The sequence below is a fragment of the Colletotrichum jinshuiense genome, chromosome 6 (assembly GCF_051148585.1).
Source record: "Colletotrichum jinshuiense chromosome 6, complete sequence".
Lineage (NCBI taxonomy): Eukaryota > Fungi > Ascomycota > Sordariomycetes > Glomerellales > Glomerellaceae > Colletotrichum > Colletotrichum jinshuiense.
Window position 1 is genome coordinate 3617392 of NC_139313.1, and position 22373 is coordinate 3639764.

Below are 22373 nucleotides of genomic sequence, written 5' to 3' on the forward strand. Positions count from 1 at the left end.
ATACATAGTCGTAACAGTCACATACGTTCAGACTGACGGTCCCCATTGTCAGGCCTTGATAATGCACATCGGAGCCAGCCCATAACCATGCATGCTTTACACAAAAGCCTGGATTCCGGTGATTGCCCGGCCGAGGATGAGACCTATCAAGCAACGTCAGCACTTTGGCCCATCTTGGATCAATGCATCGATGCATAAACTTACTGTGGATATCACTTTGTCCCTCGTACGTCTGGGTCACAAACAGGTTGGCTACGTGCCGCCCGATACCATACTCATCACTGACGGCGTTGCCGCCAAATATCTCCTGCAGCACGCGCGCATTGTGCAGCGCCCGGTCACAGTTCTGCCTCTTAATCATGCTAATCATCTCGGGCGTTGCCTTGCCCTCGTCCTTGAGTCGGCCGACCTGAATCGCGGCAAGGGTGCCGAACGCCGCGTCCGTTGTAGCATCAGCCAGCTTCTTTTGGACCAGCTGATACTTGGCAAGGGGGTTATTCTTGAACTGCTTCCGCTCAAGAGCATAAGTCCTGGCGCGGGCGATGCAGTCCTCCAACGCACCAATAACACCAAGGGAAATGCCGTATCTTGCGCTGTTGAGGCAGGAAAAGGGTCCGCGCAAACCCTCAACGGAGGGGAACATATTGGCTTCGGGAACTGGGGCGTCATCGAGCTGGATCATGCCGGTGATGGAGGCGCGAAGTCCGTTCTTGTTCTTGATGGCCGGCGTCTCGAGGGTGCCGGGAGGGCATTGGGACCGCTCAACCAGGAAGCCTCGGATTTTGCCCGTCTCTTGCAGCTTTGCCCAGACCAACAAAACGTCAGCGATGGGTGAGTTGGTAATCCATGTCTTGGCTCCGGAGAGGGAATAGTAGCCCTTCTTCGTCGGGTGAGGCTTGGCCGTCGTCTCCAAGGAACCAGGGTCACTGCCATGGTTGGGCTCCGTCAAGCCAAAGGCACCCAGCATCTTGCCGGCGGCCATCTGTGGCAGGAACCTCTCCTTCTGCTCCTCCGTACCAAACTCGGCGATGCCACCCATGACCAGTGACGACTGAACGGACATGCCGGAGCGGTAGCCGCTGTCGACCCTCTCGACGGCCCTTGTGATGAGTCCTCCGGCGACAGTCGAAACTCCAGCGCAGCCGTATCCCTCAATGTTTGCCCCGAGAAGCCCTAGTTCGCCCATTTCCTCGAGGATCTTCTTGTCGTACTGCTCGTCTCGGTATGCCTCTGCGGGAGACATGTCAGTTCATGTTGCAAGAAAGAAGAAGAAGCACGCGCTGGACATACGGAGAACGCGTGGCAACATGCGCTCCTGACAGTACCGCTCAGCAGTCTCTGAAATGGCGAGCTCCTCCTCGGTTAGGAGGTTTTTGGAGTTCAGGGGGTCCTCCCAATTGAAGACTGGGCTATCAGACGCTGATGCGAAGGTCCTCACGGCAGGCACAGTACGCCTCGCGGCGCATTGTCTTGCGCAGGTTCTCAGGGCGGGTCGATACATGTTGTTAGGCTTCCAATTGACTCTTCCTTAAAGTGTCTTGAAAGGTAATCGTGGAAATAACATGACGGGAGCATGTCGTCGAACTACCGGCGCGCGAGCATCTTCCCCGCCGGTAGCCGTCCCGAACAGCATCCGAGGTACGAACTGGCTCGCTTCTTATTGGCTGAAATAACGGATCAAGCGATTACATAAGTGAGCGGTGTCGGCCGAATGACGTCGTTGCAGCCCTACCGTTGCAACAAAGCTTTTCTCGGAGGGGGAGTATTGATTAGTGCCTGCATATCTGTATCTGTAATCAGTCCTACTATGGTAATCTATGACTGCATCAAGCAAATTTCTAGATCGGTGGTGCCGGTAGGCTGCGGCTCTTTGTTGGAGCACAGCCACAATATGCACCGTGGGCGATCAAGACGGAGGGATGCCCACAGGTGGCGGCTGCGGGTGGAAGAAGCCGGAGTAGGAACAACAAGAGCCTTGCCTGTGGGTTCGTGAGTTGGGTGGTTTTGGAGGTTGAAACGCCAGGGACGCGCTTTGGCCCCCTCGCTCGGCAGCAGCCGGCAGAGAGTTCAGACCCGGCATGGGATGTTCAGGAGAGTATGTACATGTGGCATCGGGCGTCACTTGGTGCCCAAGCCAGGTACCAGGTTTGTTATGGGGAGAGTCGCTGGACGTCATTTATCGGGCCGTGAGCGGGTTTGTGATGGGATGGCAGATGCAAAATGGCCTTTTGAGAGAATGTCTCGACGATGGATAACCTCAGTGAGGCCTGAAAAAGATATCTCGGGTCAATTTCATGCCACGCCACTGCCTGAGGGATGACCTGATTCCGAGGCTCCTTTGATCGCCGAATGACACGTTGTGTGGCCGGACCGAGCCAGGGACGTAATGAGGCTCAGGGGCCGACTGGCTGGTAAAAGGCTGCCGTCCATGTTCGTGCCCAGCGCTTCCGGCATGGAGGTTGAGAGGATCAAGAAGTATCGCACCAGCAGCAGATGCAGATAGATGAGCGTGCAGTATCGGCCGCTGCCCCCGCGCTACAGCTCATTTGCTGAAAGCGTTTGTGGAAGACCAGGGAAGCCCATGGCAGACTTGAATGTTTGTGAGGCTTAGCCTACAGCTGAGTAACCATCTGTCATTACCAATGCCGACACTGGGTGGCAGCTATGGTCTGTTAGTGCATCAAGTATCTCTGTCTCAAATGTGGCGGTGCAAGAAGTCTTCCCAAGGTCCCTACAGCAAAAAGGGCGTCTCCAGGCTATCGTCATGAACCACTAACACCACCAGCAAGCAGCGGCCATAGCCACCGGGAAACCCACTGTTTGCGTGGTTTGGCAGGATGCTACTGGCGGCGGCCACCGCGAGGGAGGGGGGAAGACGCCACACAAACCACACGCAGCACTGAGCAAGGACCCCTCCAAAATGATGCCTCACAGTCGCCCAAATGTGGCACCTTTGTAGCAGAAACGACCAGTCAATCAAAGCCAGTGTTAGTGTCGGTCAGCCTGAGTAAGGTGCCGCCCACCTACTGTGTACCTGCCCTGGCACTGTTGTGCCTCCTGCCTCACTCCCAGTGGTTCCTTCCTCCTGCCAGCCTGCCCAAAGCCGGCCAGCAGCCAGTAGCAGCCCTCCAGCCTTAGGTTTGTCCCCTCCCCTCTCACGGAGCCCCCCTCCTCCTTCCCCTCCAAAGTGGCTCCCGCCTCCCACGACTCACCCCTTCCCGTCATTTTTCGCAGGCCCCGACCGTGACTTCCTCTTCCCTTTCTCTCCCTCCCCCCGAAATCAATCTCGACATCAACCTGTAACGGGAACGACGTAGCGAATCGATTTCTCCACGACCTCCCTTCGGCGAGCACCGTAATCTTCTATCGACGGCCGGCGAAACGAACGAACAAACAACAAACAAAACTTCTTCGTTTTACTTCACCACCCCACGAGGTTAAATACTCGTTCAGGTACGCATGCAACATACATGATTTGCACTCACTGTCACATCATCCACTCTTCCCACACCTGCTGCTGCATCGGCATCTTCGACCACGGAGCAGCCGCTTCAGTCTACGCATCGACCGACGAGCCGTCTTTCTCGTCATATTCTGCATCTTGCATTTCCTGCTTCGTTGCTGCGTCGCCGCCCCCTTTGTTTTGCTCCTGATTCTGGTGCCTTTCCAGCAGCATCAGCAGCAGTAGCAGCAGCAGCCGCCCATTTCTTTGTCGCTACCTACCCGCATCTGCGACCAAAAAAAAAGCCCACCACCGCCGACCGCTTTCGCTGACTTTTGCCCCTCACAACAACAGAACAGAGCATTCGCGCTTCGGCGATCAACCATCTTCTAGATACCCCCCACCGCAAACCACATCCAAAATGGCTCTTAAGAGAATTAACAAGGAGCTCACTGACCTCGGCCGGTATGTCAAAATCATTTCGTCTTGCTGTAACCTGTCGCCTGCCGCAGTCTTTTGTCGCAGTCCGAGACGTCAGGTGGGGCCATTCGGAGAGCGGGGTCTTCTTCAACAGACTGCTACAACTTTTCAATCCTGTCGGCCGCCGACGGCGACGGCGGCATCGAGACGAGGAACGCGCCCGAGAGACACAACATGCTAACGTACATTTTCTGGTAGTGACCCTCCCTCTTCCTGCTCTGCCGGCCCTGTCGGCGAGGACCTGGTACGTCTGCCTCATCCTCCCTGATAAGCGCCCATCGTGCTGGAGCCTTGCATCACGGCTCGGCAAAACATGAGATCGTGCTTTGGCTGCACCATCGAAGGATATGGGAAACTCGTACTGACACACGTTGAACAGTTCCACTGGCAAGCGACGATTATGGGACCCGTAAGTCTTTTTCCCCTCTCAGCCTTGTTTACTTTGTTGTTGGTCGGGTGTGGCTCCGATAGCCGACTACTCCCCGGCATCCAACTGCATCGACAAGATATTGGACAAACAAGATGGGCGGCTGACACGAACTCTTCAGGGTGACTCTCCTTACTCCGGTGGTGTCTTCTTCCTCGCCATTCACTTCCCTACCGACTACCCCTTCAAGCCTCCTAAGGTCAACTTCACCACTCGCATCTACCACCCCAACATCAACTCCAACGGCAGCATCTGCTTAGATATTCTGCGTGACCAGTGGAGCCCGGCGTTGACCATTTCCAAGGGTATGTCCCCTCTATTTCAGCTGCGAGCTACGACGCTAACTAGATATCACTAGTCCTCCTCTCCATCTGCTCAATGTTGACCGACCCCAACCCCGACGATCCTCTTGTGCCCGAGATCGCACACGTCTACAAGACGGACCGTGCCAGATACGAGGCCACCGCTCGCGAGTGGACTCGCAAGTATGCCATTTAGGCGGCGCTCGGGGCATGATGGTTGGACGAGTATGACGGGCGACGGCTTTCCTCTCTCTCTTCGACAGCTCTGGCGTACGATTAGGTCAAGGTCATTGCTCTGCGTTGCGGTTTGGGATCTCTTTCGTTTGACCAGCACAAAGAAGGCCGTCTTGCTGTCGACGAATTCGGCGGCGGACTGGCGTTCATGAGAGAGGTTGCGAGGGCGGTGTGGATAGAAGACAGACCGATCAGACAGTTAGCAGCACAGGTACCACGTACGGGTTATCACACGGCAAGGCTTCATGTTTCTACTGCATTGATGCGTGCGTTTGGGTTGACACCCACAGAAGAGACGACCGGCAGGCATCGTATATCACTCAAGACTCGTCTGTTCCTCGCGTGATTTGTCCCATTTTTGTGCATTCCTTCAATCCCGGGTGAAGATCGCTCGAGAGCGATCAATTCTCTTCGACGTACATATCGGCTTGGCCCTCGGGGCTGTCAATTTACGTAGGAATGTCTCAGTCTTGTAATGTCTCGGCATCTGGTGTCGTAACAAAGGGCACACGCCGTGGCGTCTAGGGCCTTAGGGAGATCGTGTCACTTCCCGTCAGGGCCAAGAGTTGAGACAAGCCCAGTTTGCTTACTCTCTGGGTATATGATATGCTCGCACGCTTCCTTTATCACGAGACCTATCCACTGTGCCTTTTCTTCTCTTCACTTACCGTGTGTATGTATGCCCATGTAGTCTACTCGCCGCCTCTTTTCCCTCTCTTTGTTTTTCCTTTTTTTTCTATACTTATTTTTCTTATCCGGGCGCAATGCCGTCTCCGTTGCAGACTCCCCCCACCTTGGCCCCCCAAACGGACCTGGCCTCTCTTCCGGTTCCAGGGCATACCGGTACCTATCACCCGCCGCCCCGAAGCCCGTAGTGATTCCGAGTAGCGGATGCCGGATGGGGGCGGATAAATGAGGGCCAGGGTGGCGGGGGAGGGGGATGTGAACGAAAATCAGAGTCAGGAACGGTCAGTAGAGATGCGGGAAGAGGCATGCGTGGGTGCCGAGCTTATTTGGTAGGGCTGGCTGGGTTCTCCTCTCTCTCGCTCTCTTACTCTTGCTCTTCCCCTCTCCTTTGAGAGGTGTGGTTTACAGGGACTAGGATGGGTTGAGTCGTTGTTCGAGTCGACCTCGAAGCGTGCATCGTATAATGAGAGCGAGGTGGGCTGGGGCTCTTTCTGGGGCCGGTCTCCGTCCCCGTTGTGCCGATATCACGATGCGATCAACCAATGTCGTGGCCTCTACAGGCTGGGGTCGGTGGGGAGTGGTTGGGCGGCGGCCGCGCTTGCTGGTAGTGGCCAGCTAGCTTACAGGAGCGGGATTTGGCGGTGCCTGCCGTGGGTTTCCCGTGGCTTGGATATGTGTATGGGCTGGAGGGTTGGAAGGATAATAGATCAGTTCAAACAAAACGTGTGAGGGAAGGGCCAGGGAGGGGTAGTGCATCTGCTGCGGCAGGAAAGGGAATCGACAATGCAGCAGCGGGCAGAGAATGAGATGGGATGAGAGGTGGCACGCGATGAAGTATACTGTACGACGATGTGGAAGACGCAGTATTGTTCCCAGGAAAGGGGAGGAGGGTGGGAACAGATCACGCCGTGAGATCGATCACTTCTATTGGTGCATGAGAGGAAACGTCGGTGTGTGCGGCTCTGCCCGCGCCTGTGGAACGGGGCACGTGGTTTCGTTTGAAAGAGAGGGATTGATTACTCGAAATGGCCGGTAGATGCGAGGAAGAGATGGTATAGAAATGGGAATCCGTGTCCCGCCCACCCGCCACACACGTATTTCGGTGGTGGAAGGCTAGAAGAGGTCGTGTTTTAGAGGAGGGGGGGAAGAGGGCCGGTATGTTTTTGAAACCTGATGTTTTGAGGCTGGGGGCTCGTGGGAACGGGGCGGCTTTTCGGGAACAATCGTTGCCAGTATGGCTTGCGGGAGAAGACGGGGGTTGGAGTGGTAATTTTCAGTGTTCGGGGCAGGCATGCCGTGTAGGTTGACTCGAGGCGTGGTGCAACTTGAGGTCGGGGCGATGTTCGCGTGTTTTGCAAAGTTTTGAAAGACGGGTTAGTTACGCTGGGAAAGCAGGGGTTTGTGTCGTTTGGGCTTCAAGGGACCGTTCGAGCGACGTGTGAGCTGCGAAGAGACGAAGGGCGTGGACGGGTCGCACAGATGGCGATGAGGGACGGGCATCAGATCCAACTAATACAGTTGGGAGTGATTAGAGTACGAGACATGCTAGGCGTTGAACAATCTGTATCAGATACCGGTAGAGGGAATGAGGCTGATGAAGACGAGCTTGTTAAGTGGGGGTGGGGGGATCTTCTAGAACGGCGAAAGCGGCGACGCTGAGTTCATTAATGATGACTTGGTGTGGGCTGCTGATTGGCGGGCGATGGCGTTGCTCCTTGATATCCATGTGCAGCTTGCCGGCTTCACTTGCATGCAGCGGGAGGGTTACAATCCTTGGTCGACCGGCCAGACTCGGTCGTGGGTGTGGCAAGTCAAGTGTAGACGAGTTTGTAAGCAGGCACAATCGGATATTGATCTCCATGACCATCGGGCTGGGCCTCGTCTCGACGGGTTTGGGCAGGGGGGGCAACGAGGGGCAGTTCTACGTAAGCGGTGGGCAACGAACCAAAGAGAAGGTCGTGACGATGCGAAGATCTACGTTGGCGTTGGGAAAGGGGCAGGGCGGCATCAGAAATGAACTGATTTCTGCATCTGCCACCGCGTCAAACTGCAGAGTGCGTACGTCGTGAATGATCGCCGTCTGGGATGTTGAGTGGCTGACGGGGGATCATTCAGTGAGGTTGGTAGAAATGGGCGGCGTGATAGGAAAAAGTTTGGCAATCAGCCGCACCGTGACCGCGACGGGTGGTGAGCGTTGGCCCTCTCTGGCTGGTTGTGATGAGGTGCGAGGCAAGACGAGGGATGCTGGCCAATGAAAGTGCTAATAATATTCCGGCGGCAGTGGAGAGAGACGGGAGGGCGCGCGGCAAGGTGAGAAGGAGGAGTGCAGCATGGCAAGGAGGGAGGGTGTGCTTGGAGGGATGTGGCCGTTTGTGAGACGGAAGACGGGGTATGGCTGCGAGAGCGAGGGCCAATGATAGGTGTTGCAAGCTCTAAAGGTTGGCTTCGAGTGGAAGCCAAGGTCGGTGGCGGCCGCTGAGTAAGACTGCCAAAGCACTTGCTTCTTCTCCATGGAGATGCGAATTTCGTTGTGCTGGCAATGACGGTTTACACTACACGGGTCTCCAGTGTGTGTGTGTGTATGGGTAGCGGGTAAGTGAGTGGCTGCGAACGAGAGGAGACAGAGAGGTGGATGATCCACTCATTATTTGTGAAATCCGAATCTCGCATTGTGTCAAAGCATCCCTGGCGAAACAGGTTCTGACACGGGCTCAAGCGACGAATCGAGACGCACGCCCCTCTGTGCATCTCTGGCGGTGGCCTTGGCCCAATCAGGCGAGAGACATCCGAGCCCCGCCAAGGGTACGTATCGCACTCGGAAATCTGGCCCTGGTCCCGTCTGGAGAAGAACCGGCCACACAACGCGCCTGGCACTGGACAGAACTGCAGCCCACTGGCCGTGTGCTGGCTTTTGGGCTCTGTTTTGGACACTCAATGGGTCTCGACGTGCAACTGGGGGCGGTTTGGGTGTTGTAGGGCAGCGGGTGATTATGGCCTCATTACCCACTTGTGAAGCGGGAGAGCAGCGTTGTTCCAAACGTGGCCCAAACAGCGGGCGCGGCGTAGGCGACTGTGGTGAGGCGGAAGGGGTTGGAGTCCTGCGTAGTTGTTAGTAGTACTTACGAATCGTAGGTGGTGAGCCACAGCTCTTTTTGGGTGTAGTTAGCTGGCCAGCGGGAATTGGCCCGTATCCGGAGGGGATACTAGCCTCGGCTTTTGTTGGAGACGTTTGGTGAGCGTTCAAGACAGAACGAGGCGTAGAAGACACAGAGCGGATGTGGCGGGCGGGCATGGATTGCTCGGCATCCTCCGTGATGGAGTCGTGGGTCGTGGCGGACGACAAAAGACTTGGCTTCGTGGAGGTTAATTTGCTGTACGGGCAACCTCGAGGAGGGTTTGCTGCCGCGGGCAGCCATGACCAGTCACACAGTGCCGTGCCATCGCCACAGCCGCCCGATGAGGCAGAGAGGACGGGAGTGGACTCCTGGAGTCGGATGTGGCAGAGGTGATTGGCTGTGGACGACGAGGATGCCAGACGGCGGCTGTCCGAATAGGCTTCTCGAGATATTAGCTAGTGGGTGCGAGTTGCCGTCCAGGCCGTTCCAACGGCCTTGTGTTCCAGGAACGGGAAAAGCAGACCCACAAAAGAAGGTACGCGTGATTGCAGCATTTCAGTCCGAATTCGCCGCCAGAAGACGAAGAAGAAAAGAAAGAAAAGGAAAGTCAAGCCTCCAGAGGCGTGCAGAGCCCGAGGAGGAGGGTGGCCCAGTGGGCTGCCTTCCCGCTTGCGACTGGGTCGTTTTGTTTGCCATGGTTTCTGGTTGGGCCCATCTCGGCGACAAATCTCGCCACCGCCTGGCCACTCTCTCTCACTCACTCACTGTAGACTGACTGTATCCGTATGGCGCCTCCCTTCCACCTGAATTCCAAGCCAGGCTACTCCAAGTCGAGAAGAAATCCGATGAGAGAGGCAGAACGTAGATGACGCCAAGGGCCGTAGCCTGGCAGTGCGTCGAACCTTGCTTCTCGACGAACCTGAACCTTCTGTACGCAGTAGCTAGTGCAAGTGCAGTACTATGTACACGGTACGTAGATAGGCACAATGTACGTAAGCAGACTCCATTTGTATGTATCTATGTGTATATCTAGATATGTGTGTGTACGCTGTACTGTTTATGGCAACAGTCTGGGCGTTGGGAGGAAAGAGAGAAAGATGGAAAGGCAAGTGCAAGTGCGCAAGCAGCGCGGCAAGGACCCGAGTGTGTGACTGGCCGACGGCATCCCCGACCCATAATTGTAAGCGTAATCTTTGCCGGGCCCCTGAGGCTCTTCGTACTTGGCATCCCTGCTATGGGGCCATGCTCAGACGTTTTTCCTCGTTGGTTTTTTTTTTCTGCTGCGGCTTCCTTACTACATATGTACATACACCATACCGTACCATACCATACCGTACCATAGCACCGAAGGGGAATCGCCTTGCGGATGTATCCCCCATCTCAGTGGTCTGTCTGTAAAGTCTGCCTCTGCCACTGTCCGTCTGGCGCTGGCGCTGGCACTGGCGTTGGCGTCCAGAAGGGTGACGCTGCGTATCCGTACCTGCGCGACGTTTCCGCCAAGTGCATTACATCAACCTGTGCCATCTCTGGTCTCTGTGCTTAGTGGCCCGTTCACTCTCACAACCGCGTCGCATTGCGTCGTGTGGTGTCGTATCGTGGACCTTTCCCCTTCCTCTCCCTCATCGCCGTCTTCTACCGTGTTCTCAACTCACACCCCCCTCCCCTCCGACGTTGACCCTGCTTCCCAACACCCCCTCCCCCCCGTCCGTATCCCACCTGGGGCCGGCCCTGAGTGCTGACCCCCGGGCACCTTACCTTCTTACGGTGGGCCCGTACCTAGCAATACCTGGCCTCTCGAGCCACCGCAGGCATAATGTCACGGCTCTCGTACCATCTCTCGGCTTGTCACTGTGCCCGGGAGAGCATCGGGAACCATGCCTGGCGTTTCCTGGTTGCTGATTTTGATTCTGATTCTGATTCTGATTTTGATTTCTCCCACCAGGCTGTGCTGCACCTGTTGCGTACCTACTGCCACTGCCACTGCCATTGCTGTCCGCGCCCCCCTGGCCCGTACCTGCATCCCCCCCTCCCTCCCCCTAAAGGCATCCCCCCTGTCGCTCTCCCCCCGCCCAGCCCATCCATGATCCATCTCTCACACCCGACACCGACACACACTCCTCATCATCCTGTGATCGCCCACCTCCCGGACACACTTTTGACTCTCTTTTCCCCCTTCTTCCCGTTCACAACTCGCACACCCCTTTCCACCAGTAGGGAAAATAATATCGTCAATTTCTCAATCGCCCCCCCGATACCAACAACTGGCCAGCCGCCAAGTGCAGGCATTGTGTGCAGGTGAGTGCGAATGCTGCGTATCATCGACACAAAATCACCTTATGTTTCCCACAATCCCCTGCCGCCCATCCATCCGCCTCCTTCGCCCTCCCTCGGACTCTCACCTCCTGCATCCCCCAAAACTCTCTTGCGCGCCATTTCCTCTTGGCCTCTCTCCCCCCTTCTCTCCCCTCCGCCGACCGCATTCACATATCCCAGCTCCGTTCCCTTTCCCTCCAATTCTGCCTCTCTCATTCTCTCTCCCGCCATTGATGCGCGAAGCCGCCGGTTCGCTAACTCAGTGACTGTCGGATTGCAGGCTCCAAATTTCCGCTCTTTTCTGGGTTCGCGCACTTCTTGGATCGACACTTCTCTTCGTATACTTTCCTTTAGATGCATTGTTTTCTGTGCCGCTTCAGCAGGCTCTGAACCACCCGCTACACCCAATATACCCGCGACCATTCGCACCGCGCTTGTCACTACCGTTCCGATAGACACCACCCGATCTAAGGAGGAAGGAGACGTTAATTGGAGGATCCGAGAAAGAGTCGAGAAGAAGACCACCGGCTGGGAATAGTTCGGATCGGAAGGAATTGGTCGAGGGGTTGACCAACAACACAACACACACTGCAATACTGGCTAGCAACAGCCAGACCACTCGCCTGCCATGGACTACTCTGAGAAGCCCTCGGAGCGAGCAAGATGGACACCTCTTACCCGCATGCTGCTCTCTGGTGAGATGACACAAGAGAAGCAAAAGGAATTGACCACACGGGAGCGCTTCGACCGTTGGATGATTAACGAGGGCTACCGACGATTGTACGTTCTCCGCCGCCTGTGAATGCCTGCAAACGCCCAGCCAGCGGCCTGCTAACGATGCGCAGTTTCGTCTTCGTCTTCCTGATTCTCCACGGACTCGTCTTCGCCTTCGCCACAGTCAACTTCGCGCTCAAGGACAACTTGCAAATAGCACGAAACACCTTCGGCCCGACGTTCATCATTGCCCGTGCCGCTGCTTTGGTGCTCCACGTTGACGTCGCCCTGATTCTCTTCCCTGTGTGCCGCACGCTCATCTCCTTGGCTCGCCAGACTCCTCTTAACGGCATCATTCAATTCGACAAGAACATCACCTTCCACATTACCACTGCGTGGTCCATCGTATTCTTCTCCTGGGTTCACACCATTGCCCACTGGAACAACTTTGCTCAGATCGCTGCGAAGAACAACCTTGGAATCTACGGCTGGCTGTTGGCCAACTTCGTCTCCGGCCCGGGCTGGACTGGCTACGTCATGCTCATCGCCCTGATGGGCATGGTCTTCACTTCCGTCGAGAAGCCTAGACGTGCCAACTACGAGCGATTCTGGTACACCCACCACATGTTCATCATCTTCTTCTTCTTCTGGTCCATCCACGGTGCCTTCTGCATGATTCAGCCCGACTTTGCCCCCTTCTGCACCAGCATCGGCACTTCTGCCATCGGTGTCTTCTGGCAATACTGGATGTATGGCGGTTTTATCTACCTGTCCGAGCGTGTTGCCCGTGAGATTCGTGGACGCCACAAGACCTACGTCTCCAAGGTCATTCAGCACCCCAGCAACGTTTGCGAGATTCAGATCAAGAAGGAACACACAAAGACCAAGGCCGGTCAATACATCTTCTTCTGCTGCCCCGCCGTCTCTCTGTGGCAATACCACCCCTTCACCCTGACGAGCGCTCCCGAGGAGGACTACATCTCCATCCACATGCGTGTTGTCGGTGACTTCACGCGCGGCGTCTCGGCAGCTCTCGGCTGTGAGTGGGACAAGAAGAAGGACGATGCCAGCAAGGTTGTTGGCGTCAACAGTGACTCCAGCGAGGTCGACCCAGCTCTCCGCCGAGTGTTGCCCCGCGTCTACATTGACGGACCTTTCGGCTCGGCTTCCGAGGACGTCTTCAAGTACGAGGTTTCCGTCCTCTGCGGTGCCGGTATCGGTGTCACGCCCTTCGCTTCCATTCTCAAGTCCATCTGGTACCGAATGAACTACCCCCAGCAGAAGACTCGCCTTAGCAAGGTTTACTTCTTCTGGATCTGCAGAGATTTCGGCTCTTTTGAGTGGTTCCGCTCCCTGCTTCTCGCCATTGAGGCTCAGGATGTCGATAACCGTATCGAGATCCACACCTACTTGACGGCCAAGATCAAGGCAGACGACGCGACGAACATCATGATTAACGACGCCAATGCCGACAAGGACACCATCACTGGTCTGCGATCCCCGACCAACTTTGGCAGACCCAACTGGGACATGATTTTCAGAGGTATCCGCAAGCTTCACTCACCAGCCGAGGCCGGTGTGTTCTTCTGCGGTCCCAAGGGCTTGGGTAGCTCGCTGCACATCTACTGTAACAAGTACAGTGAACCTGGGTAAGTTGGACTGGTCATAACGGAATTCATCTATACATATGCTAACATTACACTAGCTTCTCTTTTGTCTGGGGCAAGGAGAACTTCTAAGCTGGGTCGCGGCAAAAGGCAACAACTTCGTTTCGTTTCCCTCTTCCATCATATTATTTGTCAACATTATCAGAATCGTTGTCTGCCTGCTTATCCCCTTCCTGTCTCCGCACGTCTCCCAGAGACACGACAGGGAGATTGTCACGGTCACATCACTGGACTCCGATCCACTGTGTTGCATATTGCGGGTGCGCCGGACGCCAAGGATCAGGAAGTCGGCGGGTTTAGTGATACAGGTGACGGCATGGAGGCATGCCGTGGGGGAGAAAAAGAGGAGGGCTGTTTGAGAGCGAGAGTGAGGATCTGCATTGGTGGATGATGATAATCTTTGGCGTCATTCCCAGACCCTTGTGGACATATTACTATTACTACCGTCATTTACATGTACCTAGCGATGCTATCATCAGCACACTTAGACAGTTTTGATGCAGCAGGGCATAAGGCTCTTGTGAAATCACTTGGTGTTCTTTCGGGCATCTTTGCCTGTGCGTGCATGTCTGAAGGGGACTAGAACAGTAAGGCGAAACGTGCCAAGCACGAGCCCTCGGTTCATGCTTTTCGCTTTTTCTTTCCGTTGCTGTTTTAGCCAACCCGTTGAGTAACAATTGGGGGGGTGTACAGGGCTCGATAACGGTCGCTCGGACGCTAGGATCGGAGAGGATGACGACGACGCTTGCGGGTCTCTCTGGGTTTTCGTGACACTAGGATAAAACGTGCGACTGGGATCACATCGGACGAAAAAAGCGTTGCAGCTTGGGTCCGGATTGAAAATGCAGGGTGGCATTCCGTCGCGAGAGTGCAGTAAGGAAGCAATGGGCGGCCGCGCGCGGACAAGGTCGGCGAGCGGTTGACGGCTTGGCTTTCCGTCTTGGCGATTCGGTTATCTGCGTCTCGGCTCCTCGGGGGGGTGTTTGAGACGACGGCGGTGACGGGAGCGGAGGGGACTTGGTGAGGAGACGGGTTGTGGAAAAGGGGGGAAGTTGATGGGTTGTGAAACTTGCAGGAGATATCTTGATATTAGCGTGTAGAGAGTTAAGACATCAATAATGAGTTAGTCAGTAGGGGTTATCGTCTGGCTTAGGAATGTTTGATTGATGGCTGTCAGCTTCCGAGGCTTCCAAGTTATTATTTCCAACGGCCAATTTGTGAGTATACCCATGGAAGAGTTGGGTTCGCCGTCGTAAAACAAATCATTGCCTCGATGACTGTTTAAGTCCCTTTTTGTTGATCGACGGAAGACCCGCGTTGAACACTGCGGCCGCTGCTGTAGATGGCGACGCCTCATCTCGGTATATCAGGTCTGGTTGGTTTTCGAAGCACAGCCCTTGTCGCCATGTGTTTTTGATATATAGCCAAATATTGCGAGGACAGTTGACGCTCTGCCCCGATCAGCGTTGTTCTTGCTCGGCAGCTTGAACGTATTTCGTGCCAGGAAGCGGGTATGATGAATGACGCTGGTAAGGTAAACGGCTGGCGGTATCAACTCCGCGCATCACTACTTTCAAGGTGACAGGCTTAGGTATCAAAGTGACTAGGCAAGTCATACTTCTCGTTGGAGTAGGAACGTTGTTGAAAAGTCATGCTGGGCCATGCTGTTCCACATCGTTTACTTATACTGGCATCCAACACCGCCCTTGATAAAGTACTATTGTCGATGAAAGGTCGTTTTCGAGGTGTGTTGCATAATGCCCCCATTTCTCAATGGCTTAGTAATTTTAGATAAATATCGACGCAGAACGGGGATGTAGCTATATAAAATTTCATGACCCTTCGTCATTCGAGATATCACCCCGAGGAACTCAAACCTACTGGGATACGTAGGCAAGGTATCCGCGCTGGCATATCGACTGGAAAGCTGGGTAGCTTATTCTTACTGTGCGCTGACCCGCCATTGGCGGCATTACCGGCATGCCTCACACTTGAATTTTTTTAACATTACTTCTATCACTTCACGACTGCTCGCATGAGATCATAGTATTGGCAACGTAGGGATGTGGGGTCGACAGTTGGAAAGAGGCCATCGCCAAGGACCAGGCGACTGGGCCATTGTGGGGGATATATTTGAAGCTGCTGGGGCACCGGAGCCTTTCATAACTCTTGGGGGGGTATGTTGATGGTCCAGTTTGTTCTCGTTTTCTGGCGAAAAACTTCAAATTAGGCTCGCCACTCATAACTGTTATTTCATATTCTCGAGAGGCTGACCTGATACCAAATGTCGGCTGGAAGACTCGATGAATGTTGGATCGTACCGCTACGGCTGAAGAACTGAAATGGTGTATTGAGCTGCTTTGGAGATTCTTTTGCAGCCCGGGCGACCAGTCACATGTACATGTATGTGGCTACCTCCCGTGGCTTGTTAGGCTGAGTGTATTAGACGATAAGATTATAATCTACGCGCTTGATCTTTGTCTTATCTGAGCTACACTTTGCAATGTGGGATTTACCTTTACTTTACGTACCGGCAGATATATTTATTCCATCATGCTAAAGGTGCTTATAATGGTGAGAGGGGTGGGATGTGATATGTTTGTGTTGCCCTGTCAATATTGATGAATGCCTTTAATTACATAGCTGAAGTAAACTATATGTATGAATCACTGCCCAGAGCATCGAACTCAGGATACAATCAAAACTCTTTGAATTCTGGTCACAGCAAACTGTCACGTCGATATAAACAACCTTGGTATAACTGAAACCAAAGAAACATTCCTTTGCTCGTAATTACGTTACAAATTCGTCACATTGGAGATCCTGAAAGTAGAATTGAAAACCAAAATGGCGATAATTAAGTGGTATTGGGCAAAGCCGCCTTTTCTTTCTTAATCCTCCTAAATCATCTCGGACAGGGCGCTAGTAGTTATGTACGCATTACATTCAGGTTTACTCAAACTGATAATGGCAAGGTTCGTTGAAATAACTCTTGCACATTATGGACTCCGTAATATCACACATATTTTCGTATCGACCACAGCTTCCTATCTAATCTCAATTAGACCGAAAGCCAAAGCAAGTTTGCAGACCTAATACGTCTTCAATAACTACAATCATATTTACAACGTAGCAAGTATAAAAGCCATTGATCATATAGGAAAATGTTTCACAGCTCTTCGGGGCATGATACCGGTTACAATATATCTGATGGGCATACAGAACTCTCCACCACAGACGCGGCTACTCTAATTATCGATAAGTCACATAGAGGTAGCGCCTATATTCAACAACTTCGCCCGGTAGCAAAGATTGCTGCTCGCAGCAACTCGGGAAACGAGAACAACCACACGTCGGAATTTACCGTCTTGAACAATACGAAACTGCGAGGCTACAAAATTCACTGTGCATCTAGGCTTACAGCTTCAGCGACACGGATTTTGGTCTTCTAAATACCCTCTTCCTTGCCATGCCTTCGAGATGGAGAGGATGCGTCGTGGAAAGAGGCCAAACGGACGATAGCAGGCACGCGAAAGGTGTGAAGCTAAAATGGAGTCACAATGGAAGGGTTGGGTCTGACATCACAGTAGAAAGGAGGGCTATTATGATCAACTGGTAACGCTCTTCATCATGTATTCGTCCTGGTGGTCTTCCCAAAGGGGTTGCAAATGCAAGGTTCATAACGGGACAGCTTGACTGGTTTCTTCGACCATATTTATGTCCAAAGAGGCATGATACTTAGTGATGGTTGGCTTCACAACTAATTGGTTAAACATGGCTCCAAGTTACAGTTATTTACTGACTATGATTATCTATTGATAGCATGACTGAAGCCTGTGCGAAATACTGTCAATACAACATGTGAAAGATGCCCTGGGCTCGGGCAAGCCAAACGATGTGAAGTTGGTGCTGAGTAAAAAAACAGGCGAGGATGTCTCACCGAGAGAGATCCTTACCTGTTACGGCCAATCGCGGGGACACTAGCGCTGTGGTGAAGAGGGAAGACTTGCATCAACACAACACGAAAGCTGGCTGGAACGCAGGCGAACCCATCTTGGATAGCAAATAGAAGAATGTCTTGCGCTCGTAGACAGGATATGGAACTTGCCGAACAATGCTGGAGGAAACAAAGCTTGAAGTGAGCCCTGCATTCCTGACGCAGACGTACCTAGAGCACAAGCGTTGGCAATGTTGAGGCGAAGCTTGGTGATGTGGCTCACCTACCTACCGGTGGACGCTGTGTGGCACTGGGCAATTTCCGGCAACTCTAGGTTCAACGTCCGAGAGTCCCAATGTTATTTTTTTCCCTTTCACGTGCGCACCGGAATTGAGGCGTTGAGGCGTTGCGCTGGAGGGGTGGGAGGGTCCAATTTGAGTTGTTTGAACGGATCGAAACGGTGCTTCCCAGCAGCTCAGCTCCGTCTGCCTGCATGACGATAGGACGACAAGCGTGTGCACCGGCTTCAACAGTTCGCGTGTGTAGCTCGTGTGTGTAGTTTTGCAGCGACAGCTTCGCCAAACTTTGAAAGGGATTCTCATGCATTTCCCTTAATGCCACGGAGCGGAAGCTAGCTTGGTTGATGATCTACAATAGGCATGACACCGTCGATACCGATCTGCTCCAACTTGTCGCCTCTGCCGAACCCACCTCCCTAATTGACTGTTCTGCAGCTCGTATTCAGCCCGGCGCCTTTTCCAGTGTGTCTGCCCAGGTTTGTTATCATCGACCAGCGCGCCGATCGCATGACGGAGATACTCATGCGCGTAAAGCACGGCCATTTCCCCCTCTCGCTTCCTTCTTCTTACGGTCCTGTTGTCATGTGGCGCGTGTCAATCTCGCGGCATGGTGAACACCAAACCTGGCGCTATAGCCTCGAGAGCAGGTAGAGATTGGCCCGCTAGCTGACAATTCCGAGCCTTCTAACCTACGCCACGGCGGCGTGAATGGCGGAGGTTATCGCCGGGTCGGGTCAAGTCCGACGGAGCGCTGAGCCACCAAGGGATCAGGGAGCGCGCTTGGTCAATTGAAACCTTCCAGGCCTTGGATCGAAGCCGGTTCTTGTTGTCATGATTTGTCTCTCGTTGGTGAAGCTGACGTTAAAAGCTGACGTTAAATTGTCAAGCATTGAGTCTCACCCCCTTCAGCTACACATCTGTTTGGTCAGGTCGTCGCAGCTTAACGATGCTTCCTTATTTGCGCCGCCGGCATGCTACTCTACTCAGCCATCGTATGTTGTCCACTTTGCTCGCACTCGCCCGCATGGAGGGCAGAGTTGACGGGGAGACTCGTCACACGACCCCGAGGGGGGCCCTCTTTCGTGTCCCCTGCAGTCCGATGGAGTTCCGCATCATCTGGCTTTCGTTCTCGGCGTGCTGACCCCCCTTGCCTTTCCTCTCACCTCTGTAGCTTCAGACAAATGGTCTACCAGGCGGCAGGAGTCCCCAATACCTACTTTAGTTGAGTTGCGCACCTCGACCATCCAACACAGGGTCCAAGGGTCTAAGGGGGGGCAGCCCCAACACAAACGTCCCAATCAGTGACGGGACAAACCATGTCTGCGAGTGGCCGTGAGCCCACACTGACGCGCCGCCCATCGCCTGTCATCAATCACATCGAAGGGGTTGCCAGCTGTAGCAGCACTGCCAGCGCAGCAACCGGCTATTCCAGCGACAAGGCGCGCACATCATCAACTGACAACAGGGAGGGCGGGGAGAGACCCTGTCGCATCCTCTGCGGTCCTGTTCCGCCAACCCGGGCCTCCCTGTTGTCAATGGCTTTATTTTGTGCATTTGCCCCTGTGCAGTTGTGTCACTGTGCCTTTCCCACGCATTTTGGGCCTGTCCAAAATAACGTCAGCCAATGTCCTAAATTTTTTATTTTAATTCCGTGTTTTTTTATTTGTTATTTTCCCGCACTCGGCCGGCCACCTGCCCTTTGGGAGGCTAATCTCTCGATGCCCCTCCCGTCCACTATTTGTTACCCATTTATTTCGACCTTTTTATACTAGCCCATCGGCTTCCTCTCCAGCACCCGATGGTGGAGGTAAGAGAGCCACAGACGGAGAAGTCGGAGCAGAGCGAGGGAATAAAAAAGAGGGGGAGAAGCCGTGGTCCATTGCAGAAAAGGGAAAAAACAGTTGCCGCGCCACTCTATGCTAAAGACGCTATTACGAGTGGCTTTGCTGCTAGCACCCGTCGGTCGGGACACTAACCCACGACTGAAAACTGCCTATGCAGATTGGGGACATGGAGACATGGTCATGGCCTTGAGAGGGAGGGATGTGAAAAGACGTATCCAATCTGCCATGGCCCTGGTCCGCACGCTCCGTCCAGCCCGCCAGCCCTCCTTCTCGTACCTAATCACGTCGCCTACGATGTACACTTGCCTCTGCTCGTACCGTTTCTCGTTCCTGTGACTGTACGAGACTGTTGCATTCCACCGTGTTTCGCCGCGGTGGCACACACAAACTTCATCACCCTCTCCCCTAGAACCTTAACCTTTCCCCCCCTTCCTACCCACATCCCAATCCTCCCCCATCGCCATCTTTGGTCCTCTACCCATTGTAGGGCGACCACATCGCAACCATGCGTCTCGGATCAGCAGGCCTTCTGGCCCTGCTCTGGAGCAGCATCAACGGCGTCGCAACGGCTTCCCCCTACGCCGACAACAAGAACCCCTTGCCCATCCTGCGCCCCCGACAGACGGCAACCGGTGCACCCGTAACCACCACAACAACAACCCCGACGACCACGACGACAACACCTCCTGCCGAAGAGTCCACGACGACCGTCACAGTGACCACCACCGTCGCCGGCGGCAGCGGCGGCGGCACCACGACAGCAACCACGGTCGTCCTCCGCACAGTCACGACCACCATCGTCGTCACCTCCACCAGCTTCCAGACCACCACCGTCACCAGCAGCGATGTCGCGACCGCCACCGTCACGAACTACGTCACGTCGACCGTCCTCGCGAAGCGCAGCTTGAACCTCCTTCCCGCGCCCGTTGTGGCCCCCGCCGCCCGGATCACTCCCGCCGGCGACCTGCGCAGATTCGGCGTCATCGAGAAGCGCGCCCTCGTAACCGTGGTCGTAACAGTCACCGGTTCTGCCGCCGGCGAGTCGACAGTCATCAGCACAAGGACGAGCACCGTCCTCTTCACCACTACGTCGAACACCGTCACCACCTCCCTCCTTACCAGCACGCAATACGTCAATGCCCAGACCACCGTCACCGTCGAGTCGACCCTGGTCGTCACTTCCACGGCCATCGACACCTCTGCGCCGACAACCGTCGAAAACGGCCCCACGACGGGCGTGGGCACCGCGACTGGGACCCCGACCGACACGTCCGGCGCAGGCTCGAGCAGCGGCAACTCTGACGGGCTGTCCACCGGCGCGAAGGCGGGCATCGGTGCCGGCGTCGGCGTCGTCGGCCTCGCAGTCCTCATCGGCATCGGATACTGGCTCTACAAGCGTCGCAAGGCCACCCGGCCCAGCCGCGCCGACTTGGACGACATGCGCGCCTACGACCCCAACGGCCCCTCGCCCCTCACCGGACCGGCGAGCATGGCCGAGACGGGAGCCGGATTCGGCGCTTCCGCGGGTACCATGAGGCGCCAGCCGGTGCCGAAGCAACCGCTCTCGCCGCCATCGCAGAGCGTGAGCCCAGTCTCGAACCAGAACGTCACGCCTGCCAACAACTATGGCGCGGCATACGGCAGGCCGCCGGCGGGAGGCGCGCAGGAGCTGGGTGGCACGCGGATACTTCCCGCGGAGATGGGAGGGGATGAGTTGATCGAGATGGGAGAGTCGCAGCCGCAACCGCCGCAGCAGCAGCAGAGGCCGGCGCCCGGGCTGGGACACACCTCAGGCCCCGTCCCCGATGTTTACGAGATGCCCACCGAGAGGTATCGGTAATAACTTTCCTTTTGTCGTTGGTTTGTAGAATGAAAGATTGGCTGTAGAAATGCATATAGGGATATGGGGGATTGGTTATTCTTTACCTGGATATTTTGTGACAGCGTTGCATTGAGCCATACGCTTTGGACGAGCGCGTAGGCTGGTCGGAGCAGCAACAGCAGAATGTTGCTCGAGATTTCTCTTGGTTGTACCGGTAGATAATCTTCGTAATGTGTACGAGGTAGCATGCGAAAACGCTATTTGCAACATGGAAACGGGAAAGGTGCTGCCTCATGTGAAGTTGCTCAAGCCCGCCCGCTGGGCCGTTGTCGCACGTCTGCCGGAAACGGGAACATCATAGCGCCATGGATGCGTCTGCGTGTCTGGCTTTACCGGCGGTGGCTTGCAGATGAACTCGTCATTGCCCCATATGCCGCGGACGACCAAGCCTCCATCTAAGGTTTCTTGTATGGATTGATGATATTTGCACACAATGTCTCGACGGCACCTTCAATTGGGGAGGGGGGAGCGGGGGCATTGGCAACCATTGTAGCCTCTATGTAAGCCATTGATGTGCGTGTAACTGCAGGCGTGGTTGAAGGCGCTCTGGCTTCAAGAAAGGGCCATTGACAGAAGAGACGCAGAAACATGGCTGGGCGCATTTCCCCAAGTTCAGTTATGGAGCACGGGTCTGTTCCGGCGGAAGGACCAAATGTTCGTCCCAAGTTTCTTCGATGTGGCAGGCTGACAGTGGTATCCTTGGCACTCAGCAACATCCCGAGTATCACCGACAGGCGCCATCATCAATCGAAAATCTGCTGCTTGAGCAGTGCGACCCTGAGGTTCTTACCAAGGCACACGAGGAGACCTTTGATTGGATTGCACGTGGCGATCACATCAGAGGCCCGTCAGACAAGAGCAGGTCTGGGCCTCCGACAGACGGGGGCTCGTCGCCGGCAACTCGGCGGCGTCCAAGTGATTCGGCCGAAGAATGTGTTTGAGTGAGTCTCCGCATGTCATGTTGCCATACTTGGATTTGTTGCTCAGCATTGGGTGTTCCAAGACTTTGCCTCCTCCGTCAGCAAAACC

General features: G+C 54.8%; 4 protein-coding genes across 4 annotated transcripts; 3 read left to right on the top strand and 1 right to left on the bottom strand.

Annotated features, from left to right (window-relative positions):
• Positions 1 to 96: 96 nt before the first annotated feature.
• Positions 97 to 1501, bottom strand: EsH8_VI_000935 (acyl-CoA dehydrogenase/oxidase; the record flags this gene model as incomplete). Its single annotated transcript, XM_083272188.1, has 3 exons — positions 97 to 143; positions 205 to 1230; positions 1291 to 1501. 3 exons carry the CDS (start codon positions 1499 to 1501, stop codon positions 97 to 99), a joined length of 1284 nt encoding a protein of 427 aa, XP_083127362.1.
• Positions 1502 to 3863: 2362 nt separating this feature from the next.
• Positions 3864 to 4847, top strand: EsH8_VI_000936 (ubiquitin-conjugating enzyme/RWD-like protein; the record flags this gene model as incomplete). Its single annotated transcript, XM_083272189.1, has 5 exons — positions 3864 to 3907; positions 4121 to 4166; positions 4302 to 4331; positions 4471 to 4654; positions 4708 to 4847. The coding sequence occupies 5 exons, from the start codon at positions 3864 to 3866 to the stop codon at positions 4845 to 4847; spliced, it is 444 nt and encodes a 147-aa protein (XP_083127363.1).
• A 6782-nt stretch (positions 4848 to 11629) lies between these two features.
• On the top strand, positions 11630 to 13454 carry EsH8_VI_000937 (ferric reductase NAD binding domain-containing protein; the record flags this gene model as incomplete). Its single annotated transcript, XM_083272190.1, has 3 exons — positions 11630 to 11781; positions 11847 to 13364; positions 13421 to 13454. The coding sequence occupies 3 exons, from the start codon at positions 11630 to 11632 to the stop codon at positions 13452 to 13454; spliced, it is 1704 nt and encodes a 567-aa protein (XP_083127364.1).
• Positions 13455 to 19967: 6513 nt separating this feature from the next.
• EsH8_VI_000938 (uncharacterized protein) lies at positions 19968 to 21302 on the top strand (the record flags this gene model as incomplete). The annotated part of the gene is made up of 1 exon (XM_083272191.1): positions 19968 to 21302. The coding sequence occupies one exon, from the start codon at positions 19968 to 19970 to the stop codon at positions 21300 to 21302; it is 1335 nt and encodes a 444-aa protein (XP_083127365.1).
• Positions 21303 to 22373: the final 1071 nt, after the last annotated feature.